This window comes from Antechinus flavipes, chromosome 3 (assembly GCF_016432865.1).
Source record: "Antechinus flavipes isolate AdamAnt ecotype Samford, QLD, Australia chromosome 3, AdamAnt_v2, whole genome shotgun sequence".
Classification (NCBI taxonomy): Eukaryota; Metazoa; Chordata; class Mammalia; order Dasyuromorphia; family Dasyuridae; genus Antechinus; species Antechinus flavipes.
Genome location: NC_067400.1, coordinates 65,351,480 through 65,376,635, shown reverse-complemented (window position 1 = coordinate 65,376,635; position 25,156 = coordinate 65,351,480). Strand labels below are relative to the sequence as shown.

Genomic DNA, 25,156 nt, shown 5'->3' with positions numbered 1-25,156 from the left:
CAAGTAGCTGGAGAACTGGCCATTATCTAAATAACATGGATAAAGATATAAATTAGATGCCAGATTTTATTAGCCTATAGAACTGTAAGGGAAATAAACCCTCTCTATCATGTAGGCAGGTCCCTTGCCAGGAATTTACGATCTTAGAATTATCTGGAGCGTTAAGGGGGGGGTTCATACCAGCCAGTATGTGTCAGCACCCAGTTCTTCCTGACACAAAAGCCAGCTCCCTATCCACTATACCATAGCTTCTTAAACTGTGGGTTACAACCCCAAATGAGGTCATATAACTGAAGGTGAGGGTCACAAAAATTTTGGCAATAGTAAAAGATATCAAATACTCTGCCAAGATTTAATTCTTCATGTAAAAATAACCAAGCCATCTCGTTAGTATGCAAATTTGCTTTCGTTTTTAATAAATGGTAAAATAATATGTAAAGCAAAAAATTGTTTTAAAATAAATTTCTTTATGATTTGTATTATTAATAAATGTTTGATTTGTATTCTTCTTGTATATATCTTTATACTGAGTAACAATTTCTTGGATGAAAAGCAATCATAAGTGAAAAAAGTTTAAGTAGCTCTGCACTATATCAAACTGACTTTCCTCTATAGAATAGACTTTCAAAAATGTTTATTATTCAGTCCCTTCTCATTCTTTTCTTCTCTGGGATAAGTGAAATTCATCTTTGGTTTTTCCTCTCAGATTCCATTTTCCAGTTTTTCAATAATCACTCCCAATCTGTCTCTTCTCAGATCTTACTTCATTCTTACTCTACACTATTGACCACTAGACATCAATATCACTCTTCAGCTGTGGGGCTTAGAAGTCATATGGTTCTTTTCAGTCTAACCATGGCCAAGAGGATTGAAAGGCTAATTTCTTGACTCCTGTGTCATATCTCAACAGATAATGACCACATCAAGCCACAGCATCTCCAAAAAAGTCATCTCCTGCCTTTTTCCCTTATCCTCTGCTAACTTCCAATTTTTATACTTAAGTCTGAACCACACACTATATGGTTTAATTATTTACTGCCTTACTTTGTTTACTGTTGTTTCACACTTTAGTCTGGTCTCCCCAATTAAATTAATGGCAACATGTTCCATTGGGAGTCAGTGAATTTGAGTTCAAATTATTCCCCAGGTGCTTACTGTAGGATTTCAAGCACTTCCATTCTCAGGACTTGAGTATCTTTCAAAATAAAGGAGTTGCTTTTCATTGTCGCTTGCTTACATTTTATTGCTTTTTTTTTTTTTACTGATTTGATTTGATTTTTCTTGTGCAGTGCAATAATTGTATAAATGTGTATGCATATATTGGATTTAACACATTTCTACCATGTTTAACATATATTGGACTACTTGCCATCTAGAGGAGGGTGTGGGGGAAGGGAGGGGAAATTGGAACACAAGGTTTTGCAAGGGCTAATGTTAAAGAATTGTCCATGCATGTGTCTTGAAAAATAAAAAAAAAAAAGAAAGGAGTTGAACTTGAAGATCTTTGGGCTTATTTCCAGCTCTCTATAATTCCATGATTCCCCTTTTTGGATCTCCTGAATTTCCCTCAAAGGCAATGAAGGAGAGTGGTAGGAGCCCAGATCTTGAAGCCAGAAGACCTGATCCCAGATTTTGAGCTTCCTCTCTATGGAACTTGGGGCAAGTTCTTAATGTCTCTTTATTTGTAAAACTGGGGATGGAAGGAGGGACTAGGTGATCTTTGGGATCTCTTCCCCTTCTCAGTTTTACAGTCCTAATACAATGCCAGTTAGGTAGTTGTTGACTTAACTCAAGATGCATAACAGTTGTGTGATTATTTGTGTGCACTGGTGAGATACACTTGTATGTTTTATCTATACGTGGGTCATCCATACCAGTCACAAGGCCACAGATTCGTGAGCCTTAGCCAAGAGAATTCTACCACCTAAGAAAAACTGAGGTCATCCCCCAAACATGGAAGATTTTTTTCCCTATCATGGCCCTAATACTTCATTCCAAGCAATGATCCCACACAAAAAATTGGATTTTTTTTAAACTTTATCATTTATAAAGCCATACAATGGGTCGCAAAGAAACAAAGGCCGCTGTACAGAGTGGGAGGAGAGCATCAGTGTACAATACATTCATACCCGGGATGAGTAACATAAGTCAGATTTTATACAAGGTGGCAAAAGTTATGGGCACAATGATACAAAATATAAAGTATATTTCCATCTATATAAATACATAGCTGGGGTGGATTGAAAAGGAGAGGGTTATTATATTTTTTCTGAGGGAGGGCTAGTGGGGGGAGGGATTTCTTACATTTGCTTTCAATAAGATTTGAAACAGGAGGAGGGGGAAACATAAAAAGACATTAAACATCTGTGCACTTATACACTAACATATACATACACACACACACAGGTTTCAAACTTCTTAACACTGATTAGAAAATTAATTTGGAACACTCTCCCAATGAGATTCAGGCTGCTAGAACAGCACAGGAATGGGAAGAAAAGAAAGCTTTCCTGCATTTCCCAGACACTAGGAAACGGGACTTGGGGAGGAACAGAACAACCCTCATTCTGACTAATGATTTTCTCCATCAATCAAACAAAACCAAGACTGAGCCTGAAGCCAGCTGGGTGACCCTCTGGATCTCACCTCCCGATTCCTTTTGCCTGAAGGTGATTTCGTACCAGACTTTCCACTGCCTCTTGCAACGATTACCCATCCCCATACACACGTCCTCCCATACACAGATGCACACATACACATACACACCCACATACACATGTATACTCACACCCACCTTTTCTATGTTGTGCAAGGAAACTCCAGAGTCTTAGCAGATAAAGGGCTTCCGCCTGGATGTACCAGGGCTGAAAGACACCTTATCTAGTGTTGCTGAAGGGGGAGGCAATGCAGAGAAGAGGTCTAGACTAGGACGGACAGAGAAATGATCCTTGAAAGGGCAATCTAGACCAGATTCTTCTCACACGCCAGTGCTTCCTTTGGGCCAATGAAGGGGAATGGACCTCTCAGTCCAGTCCCAGTCAGATCAAAGTGACTGGAATTTCCTACACTCAACTTTTCCTGGGAGCCTTCTACTCACTTTTTTCCTCTGATGGGCTTCTCTCACACACATACATAACATACACACGTACACCTCTACCCTCCTCTCCTGTCTGAGACTCTAACTTACCCAGAAATTCCACCTTCAATGATGGTTAGACATGGCCTATTCCCCACAATTTTTTTTCTGTCCACCCAAAGGAAGCACTCAAGAGTTGCATGTGGAACTGGAGGGACTTGTTCCAAAAGATATGGCCTCTCTTTTGTGGCGGGGGGAGGCCTTTTTTCAATGCACATACCACTTACAATGCAAAAGGAAAACACAAGCTAAGGAAAACAAAATAGAACGGGGCCCCTGTGATGGTGATAGAAAGATCCTGATCAGGAAGAAGAGAAGCATCTGAAGCTGGTCAAACTGGATTTGCTCCCCATTCATCTAATCTCTCAACATCAGTTCACATTTTCTTTTTCCTACTCATCCCACACCTAAAGAAGCTCCCAAAATCCTATACTGAGCTTAGCTTGTTTTGAAGAGTTCCTTTACCTCTCCTCTCTCCCTTGAGGATACTCTTATTACATCCTCATCCTGTCTTGGAAACCTAAGAGAGTTTTCATCCTGACTCAGAATGGTGCTAGGTGGGAGAGGGCCAAGTGTGTGTGTGAGTGTGTGTGTGGAGGGAATAGAGACAAATCATTTATTGTCATCACTCTGACTGAGGCTTAAGTGATAGTCTCTCTCCTCTGTCCATGATTTTCAGATCTATCCTCTCCTATCTCAGCCTGGCTTCAAGATGGAATGATCCAACATTCCCAAGGGGATCGACAAACAAACATCAACAACATACAACATAAATCAACAGCAAAGTGGATTGGCAGAGGGAAGAAGAAGGTATGAGAAAGATAGTCATTTACAAAACAAAATTAAAAGTGCTTTTTTAAAAAGGAATTCTTTGGCAAGAATATATTGCAGTGCTCTGTGTGTGTTCATGCCTACCTGTGAAATACACTCTCTGACGCCTAATTCCACATGGTCTTACCCTACCAGCCCCTTACCCAAGATGGTACCCACTCCAAGATTTGAACCCAACTCTCTTCCCTCATCAGATTCTCGGAAAGTCAAAATTAGGGACTCCAAGTACTTCTAAACGTGTCCAGATTTAGAACATTAGGTTCTAGGAAGTTGGTTCTTCTTAAAGTGGTTTTGGGTGGTAGGAGGGGACAGTCTGCTTTCAAACTTTAAACAGAGTCCCCTCAAAAATAGGGTCAATGAGGGTTGGCCTTAAGCAAGACTGGGGATGGCCATGACTAGGAAATAAGACAGCCAGTGGGCACAAGATCAGAGAGAAGTGAATGTGAAGGCTGATCCCAGATCTCAGCCTGGGGTCCTGGAGCTGGGTGATAAGGGGGTCTGGCAATTCACCTGATATGAAGCAGTGATGAAGGATCCAGACCAGAAGCCCAGAATTCTTCAGGTTGAGCAGTGGTAAAAATGAAGGTGGAAAACTCTTGACCAAGAGCAAGATATATATCTTTCTCTACTGGGGCACAGGGTCAGAGTTGATGGGGAAGTAAGGAAAAGGTAAAAAATAATTCAGATCTCTAGTCTGAATTTCCCAAAAGGAAGGGGACTTTTGAGCAATTTCAATCACAAAAACTCATGTCTTACCAATGGGGAGCAGGTGATGGGGAGGGTGAACCACCCCTGCTCCCTGCTCCCTACCTTCTAAAACCATTCTCATTTCCAACTCCCTGAAACCACACTGCCATGCACTTACAATATTTTGGAGGGAAAAAAATATGAAAAGATACACAAGTACTAATAGACACAGCATCCATATCCTCCACACACATCTCGAAACCTCCACCTCTGCGCAAGCAGACACGCGCAAAGGGCCTTTGGCATTGGGTTCAGCTCCTCCCACCTTGGGTGCTCTAGGAGCTGTTGAGCCTTGGGCTGAAAGGGAAACTCAAGGGGCTAGTGATAAAGGGAACCGATATACACAACCTGGGATGAACCACTCAAATATCCCACCCCCTACCTCCTGAATACAGTGAAGGTCAAGGTTGGAGGGAGGTGGTTCAGGGATAATCCAAATATAAGGTCTCTTATCTCTCAGGCTTTAGTTATACATACAAGAGCTCATATAGGGAAGGAATGGGATACAGTATATACCCATATGGAGGCAATAAAGCAATATGGAAAAAAATAAATATTTCTTGTCAATTTACCTTTTTTTCCTTTTCTTAAACTTGATTAGCTTACAGTATTCCATCAGTATATCTCATGTATATATTATGAATATTTATATGTCAGTACAATGCTGCTCACTAGGGAACCCAAGTGGGCTTGGGGAGCCAAAGCACTGGATAACAATGAGTTCTTGTTTCTGATTTGGATTTCTTCGGAAGTATGGGGCTTTCAAAGCAGGGATCCTGGATTCCCAGACTTGCTTTCATGCCTTCTACCCCTTATGGCTTGGTTCTTTTGGAGATAAAAGGTAGGGGGAAAGAGGGACTTTGGCATTGTAAAGCAGTCTACCCAGCAAGCATGCAGGTGAGTTGTCTATCTGGAGATGTGACCAAGCTTGACGCCAACACGGGCTGGCCCGGCCAGAATGGTTACAGACATCTGTTTTTCAGTGAAGTCGAGCCTGCACGTGACAGAGAAAGCCAAACACTCATAAAGCACTTGTGGAGAGGAGGACAAGGGTTGAGTCTTCCCCCTTGAACTTCCTGAAGGCAGAATTGGGCAGACCTTTCTGAAGAAGAGTCCAGCTAGTTTCCAATATGGCAGGATAGCTAAATCCCTGTGGTCCCAATGGGCATCCTCTTGTGAGCAAGTATAAGGAGCTAAATCCAGGGAAAGGTTTAGGATACAAGGCACAAAGAGTGGGGTAGGAGAGGTCAGGGGCAGCAATTTGCCCTAGAGAGAATGGGAGGGACATGTCTTGCCCCACATATGTAGAGGACCATGGGTCAGCATCCCCTGCCCCTCCTCCGTCCAGTTCTCCCGACTCTCTCCAAATGCTCCTGAAGGTTTGGGGTTTGCACATCTCCCCTGAACCAAAGTTCCCCAGCCTCGAGGCCATGGCAAAGCAGGGGTATTGCCTTGTGGGAGAGATCCTTAGTGCAGTGTTCAGAAGGGGCACACGTCTGCTTCCTGCTTGTGTGTGTGAGAAAAATGAGGAACCTTCCAAGAGCTGCCATTGCTGACTGGCTGGGATGGAAGGAGGTCCCAAGCTGACATCCACAATCCAAGGTGATTCTGGGTAAGGAGAAAGGCCCCCTTCCTGCTATATTCCTGGTCTCACATGATTCCAGGAGATGGCAGACATCATCTTTAGGGAGGAAGGACAACTTCGTGCGCATATTATCAATATAGCTGAATTTGGAGTTATATATCTAATACACGCAGGTACTTATACATATGCATAGCCACTGAAGAACAAAGAGACCTTAGTATACCTTAAGGGATTTTCCTTATTAAAAAAGAAAAAAAAATGGTAGTCTTGAATTTCCCTATTTTGTTTGATAAACATACCTCACAGGTGTCCACAAGATTGTGGATTTTTTTTCCCTTGCAAGGTTGTTGAATTAGATGAGGATCTACTTTATCCATGGTTCTAAAAGAAAATCCCAGAGGGAATTTGCTACTTTGCACCCCTCCCCCCCATGGAAAAATCCAATGGCACAGGAAAAAGTCATGTGGTCTTGGTTAGTTGTGTAGTTTGAGTTTGGGGTTGTTGGGATTTTTTTTTAAGTTTCCATTCACCCAATAGGCTCTGTGTTGTTCTTCCCTCCATTTTTTTCCTCTCGTCTCCTCCTCTTCCTCTCTGAATTCACTTCCCTCTTCCCACACTGCACTTTCCTCTCTCCTTCTCCAAAAATTGGCCCCACACCTTCCTTCTGGATTCAAGGGTCCCCTTCCCCATGTGCCCCAAGCCCGGCTGCCCTGGCCCCTGGCAGGCTCATCTCTTCTGGCCAGCGCTGAGCATGACCTTGGAAACAAAGTTGACAATGGCCGCAGCAGGTTGGTTGGGATCTAACTCTGCAAAGAGGTGACAGGCGTTGTCCGTGGTGCTGCCTTGCTTCCTGGCCACAAAACCAAAAAGCCTGTGGAGAAGAAAAAGAGAAGAAAAAATGAGGAAAGAGGGAGGGGGAACATAGAGAAATGACAGAAGCAGAGAGAACATGAGTGCAGAAGAAAAGGCAGGAAATGAGAGGAGAGAACACAAAAGAGATATTGAAGAGATGGAAAAGGGGAAAGGAGGATGAAATGGAAGGGGAAGCAGAGAAATGGGACAAAAAAGGAAAGAGAAGATAAAGAATGAGGAAAGAAAACAGAGCGGAGAAGAAAACCAAGAGAAGAAGAGCTGCAAAAAAGAAAAAGATAAGTGTGATAGGGAATTGGGGATAAATAGAAAGATAGTACAAACATGTAAGAAATGATTTTGCTGCCAGAACAGAGAGCTTTTACTTTTTTCCCTCCTTCTTCCAATGTCATTTCTTTCTCTTTTCCTCCCACTCTGTATCCCCCATGCATCAAAGGTAGAAGATGTCCCCTCCATTTGGAAGAAAGGAAAAAAAGAAGGAAGAAAAGAAAGAAGGAAGGAAGGAAGGAAGGAAGGAAGGAAGGAAGGAAGGAAGGAAGGAAGGGAAGGAAAGAAGGGAAGGAAGGAAGGGATGGAAGGAAGGGAGAAAGGAAGGAAGGAAAGGAAAGAAGGAAAGGAAAGGAAGGAAGGAAGGAAGGGAAGGAAGGAAGGGACGGAAGGAAGGGAGAAAGGAAGGACGGAAAGGAAAGAAGGGAAGGAAAGGAAGGAAGGGAAGGAAGGGAAGGAAGGAAGGAAGGAAGGAAGGAAGGAAGGAAGGGAAGGAAGGAAGGAAGGGAAGGAAGGGAAGGAAGGGAAGGAAGGGAAGGAAGGAAGGGAAGGAAGGAAGGGAAGGAAGGGAAGGAAGGGAAGGAAGGGAAGGAAGGGAAGGAAGGGAAGGAAGGGAAGGAAGGAAGGAAGGAAGGAAGGAAGGGAAGGAAGGGAAGGAAGGGAAGGAAGGAAGGAAGGAAGGAAGGGAAGGAAGGGAAGGAAGGGAAGGAAGGGAAGGAAGGAAGGAAGGAAGGAAGGAAGGAAGGGAGGAAGGGAAGGAGGGAAGGAAGGAAGGGAAGGAAGGGAAGGAAGGAAGGGAAGGAAGGAAGGAAGGGGAAGGAAGGAAGGAAGGAAGGGAAGGAAGGGAGGAGGGAAGGAAGGGAAGGAAGGGAAGGAAGGGAAGGAAGGGAGGAAGGAAGGAAGGGAAGGAGGGAAGGAAGGAAGGGAAGGAAGGGAAGGAAGGGAGGAAGGAAGGAGGAAGGAAGGAAGGGAAGGAAGGAAGGAAGGAAGGAAGGAAGGAGGAAGGAAGGAAGGAGGGAGGGAAGGGAGGGAAGGGAAGGAAGGGAAGGAAGGAAGGAAGGAAGGAAGGAAGGAAGGAAGGAAGGAAGGAAGGAAGGAAGGAAGAAAGGAAGGAAGGAAGGAAGGAAGGAAGGAAAGGAGGGAGGGAGGAAAGATCCAGAGATAGATTCTGAATGAGCAGGAGATCCTTTGGGCGCTTCCCCCTTGGCTTGAGGAGCTTTGGGGAGGGAAGTTGGGGAGACAATGAAAACAAGGGTAAAATGGGGAAGTACATGAAAGAGCCTCTCCCATCCCTTCCCCTGCTGGACTCCTTTTAAGTTCTGCACTATAAGCTAATAAATATGGCATTGTTTGCCAGTCTGAAAGCTTCAGCCTCCTCAAGCACCAGATGAAGCTGGGAAATAAAGGGATAGGCTGGTCTGACTTCTCATTGTTCCCTTGCATGACCTACAGTGTAAAGGATTTGAGTAAAAGGCTTCAGGACCCATCAGGCAAGGGCAGGGACAGACTCCCACACTTTGCCCTCACTAGGCCACAGCATCTTGGAATTCAAACCCTGAAAAACAAGGTTATAAATATGGGAGCAGAGGGGAACAGAATGTGAGCTGAGAGGTCCCATAGTTGGTGTGTTGCTAATTAGAGAGGGATGGGGAAATCGGAACAGCTGGAGATTCCAATTAAAAACCCCCTCTCTGGGACTGAAACACAACAGCTAAAATTAGCCAAGCTCTCCACCCTACACACTCTCACGAACATAGGAATACACTCACACATCCCTTTGCCCTACACGTCCCTAGTGCTGCTGAACAGCCCCTCAAATTCAAGATCAGCAACCCTTGGGAGCGGCGGATGGGGGATTTCAGGAGCCAGGGGTCAGTTTCTTTGTACGATCAAGGGATAGATCTGCACCAAGTCTGCTCTTGGTCTTAGATTTGGTCTCTGGAGAAATGTCCTGTCTCTTCTATTCCTCCTGGGAGTGGGAGGTATAGAGGGTCTTCTCCCCATGTCAGGAACAGGGAAGGGAAAAGGAAGGAGAGGGCGGAAGATGATTCTAAGGTCCAGAGAGGTCCGAGGTATGGCTCTCCCAGCAGACCGGTGTGCTCAGTACCATCCCCCGTGTCTCCTGTAACCAAGTTCTTCTTGGCTTTATTTCCATCCCTGTGCCTGGGCCAGAGCCACTATCCCCTTACAATACTCCCTCCCTCGATGTTCACAGGCCAGAGTGCCCTGCCCTTTTCTTCAGCCAAGTTCAACAATAACTAATTCCTTTCATCCACCCAGGGAAGCTGATCCCAAATGCGGTGGACACAAGCAGGGTGGCCCCCCCACCACAGGAGCAGAGAGGAGAGAGCTGGCTCTTCTTTCATTTTCTGGCTCCTCACCCCATTAATAAAACCCTGTTTCCAAAAGAAGCTTTGCAAGTTGGCTCCTTCTAGCTCAGGGATTCTTAACCTGGGTCTGTGAACTTATTTTTGAATATTTTCATAACTATTTTAATAGAATTGGTTTCTTTTGTAATTCTATATGTTTTGCACTTTAAAACATTCTTAAGAATCTCATAAGCTTCATCAGCTGCTCAATGGGTTCCATGCCACAAAAAGAATTAAAAACCTTTGTTCTAGCTAATAAAACAAAATATTTTTAAACCAGAAAGGAAGAGACTCCTGAATATTAGAGGCTGAAAGTTAATTGAGCTTGGTGGGGGCATTGATAAGAGAGTGCTTATCTGAGGTTCTTAAAACCTTCAAAAAGGCAGAAAATCTGAGAGTTGGTAATTTTATAAAACCAGTGACCCAGAGTGGGGAATAAAACTGAGACTGGGATGTTTAACATGAAGTTCCCTCTTGTCTCTATTCTTGACACTGTTCTAATTAAGCTGCTTATTCTGGTGAGTTAAATGGTTCTGCCCAGTCATGAACTTTAACAGGACTTCACTGAAACAACAAATCGGGACCAAAAGGAATCAAGCATAGGGACAAATTGGAATTAAATGGAAATAGAAACTATACGCTCCCAACAAGAGCAGTATCTGACATTTACATAACACTTTTGAGTCTGCAAAGTGCTTAATAACATACTTTAATTTGCTTCACTCCTCACAAGATCGGTGCCTGGAATTATTGTTATGCTCATTTTATAGATGGGGAACCTGAAGTTTAGAGCAGGGGTCCTCAAACTACGGCCTGCAAGCCAGATGCAGCAGCTGAGGACATTTATCCCCCTCACCCAGGGCGATGAAGTTTCTTTATTTAAAGATTCACAAAACAAAATTTTTGTTTTTACCATAGTCCGGCCCCCCAACAGTCTGAGGGACAGTGAACTGGCCCCAATTTAAAAAGTTTGAGGACCCCTGTTCTAAAGGATTAAACTATGCTTACACAGTTAATGAGTCAGAATTAGAATTTGAATCTACATCTTACACCCCTTTAAACCTGTCTAAATCTGTGTTTGTCCTTCACAGGGCCTCTGTTGATTTTACCCACAAAAGGGATTGCTGCTTGAGGAAGAGGAAGGGAAGGGAAGAAGGGAGAGCAAAGGCAGGAAGAACTGTGATCAATTTGACTAAATTTATTTTCCAGGCTCTGTGACCTCGACTCACCAGCTGACCCTTAACTCCCATTCTCCCCAGCCTCCCATGAATATTTCAGAAGTCTCCTCCCATGTTATTTTTGGGAGACACAAAGTTGAAACATCCCAAGAAAGGAGGGGAAAAAGTCATACTTACTTAGCGGGCACACCCCCCTCTGCCTTCGTCCACCTAAGGGGAGAAAAAGCAAAAGTCAGCAGGTTTTCGGCCTCTGCTGGGCCAAACATGGGCATTCTGCCAGAATGTGGTGAAAGTCTCCCCCAGAGCAAAGCGGGCCCCTAAAGTTATCACGAGTGCGCTCCTTGTAGTCTGATGTGGGATGGCCTCCACTGGCACAAAGCTGACTTAGCAATCCCTTTCCTCAGCATGTTAAGGACGAGCCAGTTGAATTAAAATGGGGAAAGCACCCAGGAGCACCCAGGAAAATCAGAGAATCACAGACTCCGAGAGCTGTCATTTCATTTGATCCTCTCAACAACCCAGTGAAGTATCTCCATTTTATAGATAAGGTGAGCTCAGGGTCCCAGAGCTAGCAAATATCTGAGGGGAGACTTGAACTCAGATCTTCCCTATTCCAGATGCAAGACTCTATCCACTCTACCACTGTAGTGATTACACTACCTCTGTTAATATAAGGCATTGTCATCTGAGGTAAGAGTCACTCAACACCCACCCACACGTTCACACTCAATACTTAATATTATACTTAATAATACTACTTAATATCTGAGTCAGTGTGTGGAGGGTGGGGAGGGAAGGAGCGGTCTATGGGAGACTTACTTTCGCTCTTGTGGATCCAAGTCACAGAAGGTAACAGTGTTGAGGGGATAATGTCGCCTGAAGAACAGCCTAAGGCACAAAGACAGAATAAATGTTGAGGGTGCTGACTGGTCCGGCCCTTCATCCTATTTTCTAGTCTCTTTTTCTCCCTGCTTTCCATAACATCTCAAAAATCCTCATGTCATGATGGGGCAGGAAGTACCAGACTTCTCCTCGTGGGACACAGGTAAATAAGTGGGACGGGAAAAGGAACACCATAGAATCCTTCTCGGAAGCCTGGTCAGCTGCTGTGGGACACAGAGAAGTAAGGGGCAAGGGCTGGGGGCTGTTCAATACTGCCAAAGAGAGGTAGAATGTGAGGGTCAGAGGCTGGGATCTTCCCACTTTGGGCCAATAACTCTTCAATAAATGGAGATGTTGGGGAAACTGCATACAGAGGGGGGATTCCTTACTTCCTCTGGTTGTCCGTCAACGTAATCCCCTGGGCGGAGACCTTGAAGTGGACAATAGTGGCAGCCGGTGTGGGGTCTGCAGCCAGTGTCTCAGCTGTGGCTTTGGAGATGGCCTGGGGCCCCGTGAGCGACTCCATGTCAACAGAATTGACAAAAAGCACATTGCAGGCTGAAAAAATAAACCCACCAGGAAGAACTGAACAAAATGTATTATATGAATGTAATGGGCCGTTACAAATGACAAATATGAAGTGGAGAGAGAAGGAGAAAGAGAGAGAGACAAGAGACAGAGAGACAGAAAGACAAGAGAAAGAAAACCAGAGAAAGACAGAGACAGAGACAAAGACAGAGACACAGAGAGAGAGAGAAAGACAGACAAACAGACAGAGACAGAGAAAGACAGACAGAGATGGGAGAGAAAGAGAAAACCTGAATGAATCAATGGAGGGGCAAGTTAAGCAGAACCATGAGAACAATTTACATAATAACCTAAGGGAAAATAATATTGAAACTTTAGGTTTCTGATCAATTCAAAGACCACAGTTCCAGAGGACCTAAATATGTTGCCTAACCCTTGGTAGAGAAATAGTTGGCTACAGAAGCAAGATGAGGCATTTGTTTTCAGATGTAGCCAATGAGTTGGTTAGGTTGCTTAATTGCATTTCTTTGTTACAAGGGAATGTCAAAGAGGAGTCATTTGCAAGTAATAGTGATGTTTCAAAAAAAGAACATCAATAAAATATTTTTCAAAAAATAACTCTCTTAATGTTGAAAAATTATCCATGCATGTTTTGAAAATAAAAAGCTTTTTTATTTAATTTTTATTATTTTTTAAAATAAAAAGCTTGAATAAAAAAATATAAGCTCCTCTAGGGAAAGAAGTATTAAAAAAATTAATAATAACGCTCCACCCCTGGAAAGATTTCATTCCAGTTCTGGGAAAGGAATATTTGCCAATAGAAATGTGGTTTTCTGATTTGGTAAATAGCTCTGGTTGGAGACTACTGGTTCAGAACAAGAAACAGAATGTAGAAATGGGGTGACAGGCAGGGCAACAGAGGCAAAGAAGAATGAGAAGCTCCCATTATCACTACCCACTCACCTGCCCCTTGTTTCAGTAGATCTGTGGTAGAATTAGCAGATGAACTATCTTTTGACTCATCTGTTGGATCTGTGGCAAAAACACAGACAGTTATACAAAGAATAGATATGAGACCACAACCCCAAATGCAACAAATGCTCCCCAAACCCTGCCATCTTATTAACAAACTTTTGAGCTATTTGTGTTTAATTGCCCTTGCTGAATTAAAGCTGAATTCAACTTGTTTAGTGTCTAAATTTATTTCATCATTAACATTACCTGATTATTTTAACAGTTATGTGATTGAATTGCTATTTATAGAGAACAAGTCAACAATTGCTGCAATAATATTTTCAATCCTGTGGTGTATTATTTAATGAGTATTTAAATCATGTGTGCTATTCAAGTTATATTTGGACTATTCAACAAGTTGTATTAATCCATATAAATTAATTAGAACATGATATATGATATCATGGATTGGCTATCATTGGATATATGAAATAAAAATGGCCAGTATTGACTATAAGACTAGTATCTCAAAGAGACATTAAACACCAAGGTCAGAGACCTGGGCCTCCTTTGATCTTCCTATTATTATGATATAGTGAGTGGGGAGAAATAATGATGATTTTGGCCCACTTCCTCTCCTCTCTGACGCTCACATACATACACCATTGATATATAAGTTAGAGCTGGAAGTTAGGACTTAAAGGCTAAAAAGAACCTGAAGAATCCAAACTGCTACCTCTAGTCAGACACCACTTGCTAGAGATGTCACAGCAAAAAGTACCATAGAAGGTGAAAAGAGGAGATTTGAGTCTGGAAAGATTGATGTGAAGCAGGTAAGACCTGAGCTACCAGTTCTCAAATCAGGTCATCCCCAAGTCTGTCTCCCACTTCCATATCACTCCAGATTAAGCATCCAAATACGGCGCTTGTAGAAGGCCCTTCCAGTAGGATCAATCCCATCTGGTTTCCAAGGCCTTTCACCACCTACCTGCCTAACCTTTTCCACTACCCCTCATTATGAATTCTCTCCCAGTGATGGCCATTCCCTTTGCCATCCCCTCGCCTCTTGAAGGTCTGTTTGAATCCCTTAAAGCACAGCTGGATGCTCATGACAAGATAAAGTTTGAAAACTGTGCCCTTTAAGGGTTACCATTCCACAGAGGAGACAGTAACAACTGCAACCTGATTTGTCCCAACATAAATATCTCTGGGCTGGGGAGAATGAAATGTTCTGAATTTAAAAATAAATGTACTCAGAAAAAGCTATATTTAAAATGTTCTGCCTTGTACCCTTCTTCCCCTCCCAATTCTGTGATGTCGTACCTGGTCTATGGAGAGTGATGGATCCTGAGTCTGATCCTAACTCAGGGTCACCTCCTTCATAAAAATCCTTCCAGAGCCTTCTCCCTGCTCTGACTTCCTACAGTGCTTTATGTCTACATCACACATTTTTAGCACTTAGGGCATATTGTCTTATATTAATATTTCACTGTTTCTTGGGCATTAGTCTGGCTTCTCCATTGAGAGTGAGTGAGTCAATGTGCATTTATCAAGCACTCGCTGTGGGCCAGCCACTGTAGTAAACTACTACAAAATTACTCTCTGCTCTCAAAGGGGCTGATTTACAAAGGGTTAATCTCACAGCTTAGAGCTAGAGATGTGTGACTATTAATAATCCAAGTGAATATCTACAATTTACCCAGCCCCTGATAAACTAGTTAGCCCCCTGGTAGCAGGGGAACAGACTCTGAATTTTACCTAAAATCCCTTTTCCCCCATCCCAGCGTTCAAAAGAAATTGGGCAGCAAGCTTCCTCAAAATCTGACACTCGGTAGATTTAGCCTCCTTGTCACTGTCCAAGCTTGGATTTCAGGTTACAAGGCCAGGGGAAATGGAATGGGATTGCTACAGGTAGATTCTGGTATCATCTCAGCCATGAGCAACAAGAAACAAAATGAGGAGGGGGTGGGAGCGCTACGGGAGGTAAAACTTTATGAAATGTGATCAGGACCGATGCCCATTTTGTGGACTGATGCTGAACTCCCGGCTCCACAACCCCGTCTGGCACAGTGTCCTATGAGCTCATGGATTTGAGCTTTTTTAAACAATTTTGCCTTTCTAAAATTATTTGGGCAGGGGACGGGTGAAGAAGCTTAGGTTTCCCTGCATTGGCAGGGCAGCCTTTCTTCCCCGGCCTATCTTGGCGCTGGATCCTGGAGCAGCTCCTGGCACCGTTGCCTGGATGTTGCGGGAAAACTGGATCAATGTGCACTCAGTGAGTGAGTCTCTGGCTCCTACCTCGGTTTGGAATGACCAGCTTGCAGGGGAGAGCCAATGGGATGATAGAGTGCTGGTAGACCAGAGCAGAGAGACATCCTGCAGGGACAGAGATGGATCCAGCATTAGAGGGAGCTGAACAGCAGGGAAAGGAGAGAAAGGACGGGAGAATGACTTTCTTCTTTCATTTCTGTGTGTATGTGTGGGAAACGTCCCCCAAAGTCCATGAATATGATCAAATTGTCTCACCCAACCGGTTCATCTAGACATCCATTCTCCTTGCCCCTGGACAGATAGATCTTAATAATCTCAGGATGCTAAAAATAAAAATCTCTTCTTTTTAAAGATGCTTCTTTTTAAAGATGTTTCTTGGCCACAAACTAAAAACCTTCCCCATTGGAAGTGCTTCCTGATGTCTCTAAGGTGAACCCATTTTTATGGAGTCCTCTATCTGAATGGGGGCTTCAGAGAGGATTTAGTACACAGAGGCTACATACAGGAATGGGCAGAAGCTACAGCAGGAGAGACTAAGGGGCAGACTGCAGAATTCCCTGCTAGATCAGACTGAACAGTGGGGAAAGTCAGATGGGCAGACTCACCAAAGTTTGGCTCATTTGGGCATCCTTTTAGCTTCACCCCTCTGGGGCTAGTCTCAATCAGGAAATGCCTCACCAGCTCATTGGTCATGTCTCCTGGAAGAACAGAACAGGATGACTGCTTCCTTCTCACGTTCCTCCCCTACTCTCCACCCTGAACCCCAGAATCTGCCCTTCTGCTCCTCCTCATAATCTTTGGCTTTTTCTGGGAGGAATAAAGGAAGAGAGATGGGTTCTATTTGGGGATAATATGGGTGGAGAGGGAACAGTCACCAGCAAGTCCTCCCCAAATCAGGAACAGAGAGAATCAAACAAATCTCACCTCTCCTGCCCCTCATTCATCTCCTCCTCATTTACCAGCACAATTCTCAAAGAACATATTTAATACCTTTCTTACTCTGCTGAAGGATGGTGGGAGGAGGAGACGCCACTTTCATGGCCAAGCCATAAGCTCCCCGAAAAGAGTGGCTATCTCGAATGATGAAAGCTCCTGGCTCCCGGTCCTTAAGTAAAGTGATGGCTATAATTGGTGGAGAAAGAGAAGAAATGGAAAAAGAAAATAATAATTTAGTGATTTGATCCCCTTAACCCATTCAGGCAAAGCTTTCCAAGAATCTTTTATGATGTTTTCCTTTCCTTCTCCTCCTTTTTCTTCTTTCCCTTCCCTGTGAGATTATGTTCTTTCTTTGCTCTAAGAAGATAAAAATCCTGAAAGTCGGGATTCCTGGGTTCTCCCAGTCTGTCACTGACATGTCAAAGAAAGTCTCTACTCTGAAACTTCAACTTTCTTCATATGCAAATTGAGTGAAGTCCTAGATTAAGGATAAAGATGGGATGTCTATCATTCAAGCCATCCTGCCTCTGAGCTATGTAGATCCATTGCTATTCAGGCCAGGCCTTTCCTGTTTGTCATTTAAAGTTTTTCAAAACCTAGTCTCTTTCTACCTTTCCAGCCTTTTAACTAATTATTTCCATCCCCTCTGAACAATTCAGGATAAGTGATTACCATTACCCCCCATATAATTTTCCATCTCCTGTGTTTCTGCCTTTTTACTGACTCCCTGTGCCTGGGATCACCTCCTTCCTCCTCCTCCATGTGTAAGGTTCCATTGGTCAGCCAGTCAACTAGCATTTTATTGAGCACCTACTATGTGCCAGGTACTGTACCAAATATAGAGAGAAAGGTAAAAGACAATCTCTGCCCTGGAGGAGTTCACAGTCTAAAGGAGGGAGACAACAAATTGCGTACAAACAAGACAGACAGGATAAACTGGAGGTAATCAGCAATGAGAAGGCAACAGCATTAGAAGAATAGGGAAGGGCTTCCTCCAGAAGTGAGACTTGAGGGAGGCCAGGAGGCAGAGATGAGAGGGAGAGAGTTCCAGTCAGTGAAGGTGCTTGGAGTCAGAAGATGGAGGGTCACATCCGAGGTACAAACATGGAAGAGCACTGGGGGTGGGCTGCAATAAGGCATAAGAATCCCGGACTTTATCAGACAGAGGATTTAGCTTTTGGTACAGAAGGCATCAGGAATCCCTGGCTCTCTTTAAAACAGCTTGCAAGCACTTCCTTTCTTCCTAAAGCTACCTTCCTTTAGTCTTTATGTGCCTTTTATGTATCTTTCTACTCACTGACGTGTCTCCTCCATTAGAATACAAGCTTCTTGAAGGCATCTGCCTTTTGTTTCTATGCTGTGGGTTTAATACATGCTCATGGCCTGAGTCACAGGAGATTCCCTAGCCAGTTCCAGGGTCTTAGCCACATCGTCCAGAAACTCTTTTCAGCTTCCAGCTTCCTTCCTAAGGCCCATAAGGAACCACGACCATATGTCTATTTTGCTTCGTTAGAAGGAGGTACAGGAGAAGGTTCTTAAACAATCATTTCTAACAGGTGCAAAGTTTACATGGAGCATCACCCTCCATGGTCCATTTCACCTGGACTCACCCTGCTCCCTGGAGATCTCAGGTTTGTACCAATACTTGGATGTGTCCTGGACAAACTTAACATTAGCCCGGGTTTCAGGACTATTGTCTGCGGAAAGAGAGAAAAGGAGTGTTAATCATCAAATACCATCAGATGGCACTGGACAGGACCTCTCATCCCTGTCTTCATGAAGATATTTCACATAAATCATCTCAGGTACACAAAAATTCTTTGCTGTTTGGAAAACTCTTCTCTCAAAATTATTTCTTAAAAACTAAACTCTTCAAAGCAGCATTATCACTCTGATCTCTATTCAACAATCTCTTATAAGTTTAAATGTCATTCCTGAGTTCTTCTCTCAGATTCTTCTTCTTCCAATTAAATCATCCCAAGCTCCTAACTCTTACTCATCAAAAATTCATCATTATTTTTCCAATCTTTTTCATCATGACCAATTCAGAGTCTTAAAGATGAAAGCAAAAACAGCCAATTTTTCCCAAACTATTTCTTCTGCACACCTGCTACTTTGCCCTTCCTCAACCCGAGGAGATCCTGCCAGAAGCCAGAAGAATGGAAGTATTATGGCACATCACCTTGAGAACATAATCATTGTAGGACTTGGGCAAAGAGATTAAGTAATTGGCAATTGGAGGAGATCAACTGGGAATGTGGCATTTTGTGTTATATGTCACATTCCCACGTAGAAGTATCCCATGAATCCATCATATAATTTTTCTGGGAACATCAGAGCTGAATGGAATGTTAGCAATCATCTAGGCAAACTCTTTTATTTTTAAGACAAAAATGAGACCCAGAGATAGGAAATGATTTATGCATAGTTAAATGATTAGTAAGAGAAAGGGAGAATTAGAATTTAGATCTCCCAATTCCCAATCCAATTACACCATACTGGCCCCCTTCCAGTCCAGATGGAGAAAGAATGACCTCCAAAGTCCCTTCCAATATATATATAATCTAAAATAATCATCTCAATTAATATTACAGGTTTAGGAACAGATAAATATAGATATAGGTATAGATATGTAGATATAGATATCTATATAAATATATGTATATGCTACTTGCTCCCTACTCATTCCCCATACACACACACACACAAAATGGATAGATATATGTAGTATAAATGTACGTGTATTTTATGTGTGTATATATGTATGTGTGTGTACACACCCACAAAAGGGGCGATCAGGAGGCACAGTGAACAGAGCCCTGAATCTGGAGTTAGGAAAACCTGAATTTGAATCTGGTCTCCAACACTTGCCAGTTTGTGGGATCCTGAACCCGGGCTCCTATCTCCCAGGGTTGTTTGCAAACATTAGAGCATTGTATAAATGCTGACTTGATATTACTAAGGTGAATAAAGATGTCTTTCTGATTCTACATCCTTCAGAGAGAGATCATGGTATTGGAAGATGGTCATAGTGGGAGACTCATTAGGCTGCAAGGGTTCAAGACAAAGCTTTAATCAAGATTGAGTCTTCATCCTGGGAAGGTCAACCCATCTCAGCTCCTGCTAAAATTCAAGTCACTTGCTCTGACAGGGAGCACAATCCTCAAATCAGTACTTCTGACCTATTTTTCAAAGGAGGATGGAGAAGTGTCAATGTTCCTTCCCTAAGAGCTAGTCACTGAGAAAGACCCCCGGGGACTGGGAGTAGCAGAAGGACCGTCTGGAAGTGTTCTAAGCCCTTCTTCTTGCCGCTTTGAAGCCCCCAAACACCCACTGCTGTGGTTTCTATCTAATGAGCTGCCAGGAGAGACCACAACTGCATCTGCCTTCCTGTGTTGACTCCAAGGGCTATTTTAAGCAGGGAAGATAGTGGGAAACAGGAAGTGTACTGACCCCAGAAGCTTCACATCCCCCCGAGGAGAGAGAGGGACTGGGAACCAAATGTCCCTCCTGGGAAGAGAGAGCAGCGGCGCACTAGAGTTCCTGCTGGGGATCCTGCCCACCGAGGAGGGACGGACAGGGAATGGAAGGTTAGAGGCAGGCTAGGGGTGCTAGAGCTCTGCGGGTCTGCGTTACTGACTTTAGAGGATGCAGGCTGAGGGTGATTACTTGTAAAACGGCATCCAATCTCAACATTCAAAATAATACGATAACAATGATCAAGGTGGAGCCTTCCTCCTGGGGGGGTCAAGCAATCTCAGCTATAATTCAAGCCACTTGTTCTAACAGGGAATCCTCAAATTTGTATTTTTGATCTACTTTTCAAAGGGAGATGGGGAAATGTCACTGTTCCTTCCCTAACAGCTAGTTACTGACAAAGACCCCCAGGATCTGGGGCCCTCCTCCTTGCCTCTCTGAAGCCCCCAAAGGCCAGGTACCAAATCCTGGAAGCGCCTGACCTTATACCCAAGTCAGAGCCAAGGCTGGGGGTTCTCTGGACGCCCGTCTGCTGTTTGGAGGCAGAGATCCAGAAGCCTCCGGGGATCCGAGTTTGGGGCTGGGGGCACTCACCCGGCATGGAGAACTTGGAAAAGTCGGGAAGGGTGTGGGAGAAGGAGACCATGCTGCCCCCGCTGGGGCTGGACATGCCGCTGGAGATGGGGGACGAGGACACCTTCCCATTGACGGTGGCGTAGTTGGGGAGGCTGCCCGCCCGGTCTCCCGCCGACATTCTCCGCTTCTCGGGCAAGGCGGGGGTGGGGCTCCCCTGGCGGAAGGCCGCGGAATCCGGGGAGGAGGATGTCGGGCTGCCCATCCCGGGGTAGTAGGCCGGGGAGACCGGGAAGGAGGGCGTGGAGGGAGCCTGGTAGCCGGAGGCGCTGCTCTGCCGGGACAGAGTGGGTCTCCTGTCCTCGGGGGTGGAGTAGCCGCCGTAGGCCGCGTGCCTGTCCATGCTGGGGCTGCCTGGGACCGCCGGCCCGGTCCCTCCCAGGCCTGCCACGTGGCGGCCCAGGCCGGGACTCCCCGGAGTAGTGGCTGAACTGCTGTGGACAGCCCCGAGGGGGTGCCGGCCCAGGCTGGGGCTGCCCGGGGAGGCGGCCACGCTGCTCTGGGGACTGGCGATGGCGTTGCCATGGAGGCCGGCCATGGCATTGCCATGGGGACCCGAGACCTGGCGGCGGCTCAGGCCTGGGCTACCAAGAGAAGGGGCCGCCATGCCGGGATTGACCGCCCGCCGGCCAAAGCCTGGACTAGGAGGAGTGTTGGTCCCCACCGTACGGTGGAGAGTCTGGGGGCTCCCAGGCAGGGTGTGGACACCTGCCACCGAGAACTGAGACTGAGGCCGAGCGTCCGAGGCGAAGTAGTCGGGACTGCGGTGGCCGCTGGGGGCGGCGGGCAGGGTGGGGGAGGTGTTCTGGTAGCTGCTCTGGGCAGAAGACGGAGGGGGCCCTAGGCTGCCGGAGTGGAAGCTGGCATCTGCCACGGGCTGGGGAGGCGTCCTGGGGCCCAGGCCACTGCTCTCTGCTGATGGGAAACTCCCCATGGACGTGCTGAAAAGACAAGGATCCAGAGCGCACATTTAATTCATATTTACAGGCCCAGATACATCCATACACGTCAGACACTCAGTTCTAGCCCCAGCTGCTGCCTATTGGTGAAGGTTGAGAAGTAGCTTCCACACTAAGTGAAACTGGTCCTGACTCAGAATGTCATGAATTGGGTGGAAACCCTGCACCCCTTTCCCCTTGGAAACCCCATAATCATGTTCTAAAGCAGGGGTCCTCAAACTATGGCCCATGGGCCAGATGCAGCAGCTGAGGACGTTTATCCCCCTCACCCAGGGCTATGAAGTTTCTTTATTTAAAGGCCCACAAAACAAAGTTTTTGTTTTTACTATAGTCCGGCCCTCCAACAGTCTGAGGGACAGTGAACTGGCCTCCTATTTAAAAGATTTGAGGACCCCTGTTCCAGATCCTCCCACTGATAAAGCTGAGAACACGAGCATGACCCGCTAGCACTGGGAAGGACCTTGGGAATCATCTAGTCTGAGCCTCTTATTTCCTAGAAGAAATCTGGGCCACAGAGGGATGAAAATCAGCCCAAGGCCGCATATTTAGTAACTGATGGGAACTTCTCACTGCAGATGAGGTGCAGAACCAAGCGTCATGATTTTGTGTTTCAGTCAATAAGGAAAAAGAGCCTGTTGTTATGGAGTGGAAGAAGAGATGAGTCGATAACGGTCCAAAGTAGAGTGAGGAGAATGCACGGTTATTGTGCTAAAGTCAACAAAAAGAATCTATGTCAAAGAAAGCTATCTCAGTCTAACATGCCATAACTATGTCATCAACATCATTTACCTCTGGAGAAGCTGGAACACGACTATGGTCACCCCCCATCCCCCAGGAAAGAGGTACATGAGTTCTGATATATTCCACTTTAGTAAAATCTCTGGGGTTCTCTAAGTATACCATCATATCATCAGCAAAGAGTGATAATTTGGTTTCCTCATTGCCTACTCTAATTCCTTTAATCTCTTTCTCAACTCTTATTGCCAAAGGTAGCATTTCTAATACAATATTGAATAGTAACGGTGATAGTGGGCAACCTTGTTTCACTCCTGATCTTACTGGGAATGGTTGCAGTTTTTTCCCATTACATATGATGTTTATTAATGGTTTTAAATAGATGCTGCTGATTATTTTAAGGAAAAGTCCATTTATTCCTATACTCTCAAGTGTTTTTAATAGGAATGGATATTGTATTTTATCAAATGCTTTTTCTGCATTTATTGAGATGATCATATGGTTATATTCCACTCTATCCAAACTTAGGAATCAGAATCTGTCATGAGTGAATGAATGAATGAATTTGAATGAATGAACAAAAAATCATATATCAAGTACTTGTTGTAAGCTAAGCACTAGAGACACAAATAAAAATATTAAACGAATCCTGATCTTTGAGGAGCTTATATTCAAATAGAAGAGAAAATACAGAATCCAGATTATAGGGATGGTAACTGGAACCCAGGGGGAAAGACTGGCTATACCCTTTCCAGGAACAATGGAAGTTAGTTATTTGATTGTGGTTCCAGGACTAGAAGTCAGACCAATACTTATTATTTCACTGAACATCACAGAATTAGAGTTTCAAGGAATTTAGAGTTGAAATGACCCTTGATTCTTGGTTTTTCCAATGCTTTCATTTTCTCTGAATTTCAATTTGCTGATCTGTAAAATGGGTTGCTGTAAGAATCAATGTAGATGAACTTTTATGGAAAGTGCTTTGCAAACTTTATCCACCCCAACTCTTTTTCTTTCTGTGCTGACTTCCCTTTTTGTGCCAGTATTAGAGATTTTTCACCGAACTTCTCCCTAGACCCTTGGATTTAGTAGTTAATGAAACTTGCTTTAACTTAGCTCAGAATCCTGGCTATATACTTAAATTAGGATTTTGGTAATCTATCTTCCAAAGAAGATTCTTCTCCTAAATTATTACTGATTATCTTTAAATAACAGGACCCTCCCCTTCCATTCAGATCATTTAAATCACCTAAAATTGGGAAGTTTTTTTTAAAAGCAACAACCATTGGGGTATTAAAACTTGTAGAAATGGGCTATACATGGGGTGTGCACCATGGATGGTTGAGGAAAGTTTGGGGAGCTACCTATGGGAGGAGAAGTCATTACATAAGAGAGACATGCCATAGACATGAAGTTGCAGGACATACAATTTCAAGCCAGGAGAGGCTCTCATCTCTGGCTCCCACCACAGGCAATATTTGGCCGGGTGGATTCCCCAGGGGATGACTTTATTCATTACACATGGCTTTCAGCTTCATCCCGAGGTCAAGCTGGTCTATGCCAGAAGCCAAGGATTCTCCGCCAGGTTGAGATATTTCATCAAGGCAAGAGCAAGTGAGTCGGGAAAAGAAGAGAGCTCTGAATGGTTTATTCTAATTAGCCCAGAGTAACCTGACTGGTCAAACTCAGAATCGTAAGATGTTGGAGCTAGAAATGACCTCAGACATCATCTATCCAGTTCATCTATAAAGTTTCCTTTATAGATGAAATATATTCGCCTAAAGTCACATGGCCAATCGGTAGTTCCTGACTCTAAATCTAATGCTATTTTCTATCACTTTATATAATTTTAGTTTCCAAGTTCTGGTTCAGGATACTACTGTTCTAAGAGCAGTAGAATATGAAGAGTAGACCTAGAATGGAGATACTTTCTTGGGAGGGGAAAAACAGGATGAAAGAACTTAATGGCCTCAACACTGAAGCTAGGTCTTAAGAAAGTGAGAAAAAATAACTGAAATCCATTAATCAGAAGGAGATAAGGCTAAGTAGGGTCCTGACAGTCAAGAGGGCCTTCTTTTGGTCCCTAAGTGACAAGTTCTTCATTTCACCGGAATAGGAAGAACTTAGGTGAGCTTCAATGAAGAACTTCCTGATCAAGGGTAATTAGCCAGCTAATTAAAGAAAACCATTAAACCAGTTCCTGGAGGACTTTAATACAGTGGGAAACATCCCTCTTCCTCTAGGATGCTTTGATGAAGATAGGAGGGACCAGGCTGCACAATGGAAAAGAACAGACCCAAGATCTGCCCTGAAGAAGCTGGTGGTCTGAGGCAGACATAGATGGAACCCAAACTTTTCCCTCAAGGAGCTCCTGATCTAGTTAGTAATTATATATGGGAGATCTACAGAGTTTACAGGATAGAGTGGAGATAGAGTGGAGAATATAGTCGATCAAGGCTGCAAGTTCAGAGGGGGAAATATGGATTCATGGGCAGTGGAGAAGACTTTCAGAAAGAAATGGGACTTGAGTTGGGCTTTGAAGAGGACAGGGAACTGCTGCCTGAAGGAGATGGATTACACTTTTTTTTGGGGGGGGGGAGTATATAAGTCAGAGTCAGGAGCAATAGCAGGAGAGACTAAGGAGGGAGAAGTTTCCAAGAGGCAGATTTCACTTTAAAATAAGGAATAACTACTTATTGGGTCAATCAACTAGTATTAAGTTTGATGTACTGGTAATATAAAAAAGATTGGAATCATCCCTACCTTCAAGGAGTTTACATTCTATAAGGAGCCTATTA

General features: G+C 44.2%; 1 protein-coding gene across 1 annotated transcript in view; it reads right to left on the bottom strand.

Annotated features, from left to right (window-relative positions):
- Positions 1-2,019: 2,019 nt before the first annotated feature.
- TNS1 (tensin 1) overlaps positions 2,020-25,156 on the bottom strand; it is a 251,936-nt gene continuing 228,799 nt past the window's right edge. The window contains 10 exon segments of the mRNA XM_051983571.1: positions 2,020-7,170; positions 11,161-11,193; positions 11,803-11,871; positions 12,255-12,423; positions 13,357-13,425; positions 15,646-15,723; positions 16,224-16,316; positions 16,609-16,740; positions 18,165-18,251; positions 20,626-21,605. Coding sequence (XP_051839531.1) covers positions 7,026-7,170; positions 11,161-11,193; positions 11,803-11,871; positions 12,255-12,423; positions 13,357-13,425; positions 15,646-15,723; positions 16,224-16,316; positions 16,609-16,740; positions 18,165-18,251; positions 20,626-21,605 — 1,855 coding nt within the window. The 3' untranslated portion in view covers positions 2,020-7,025.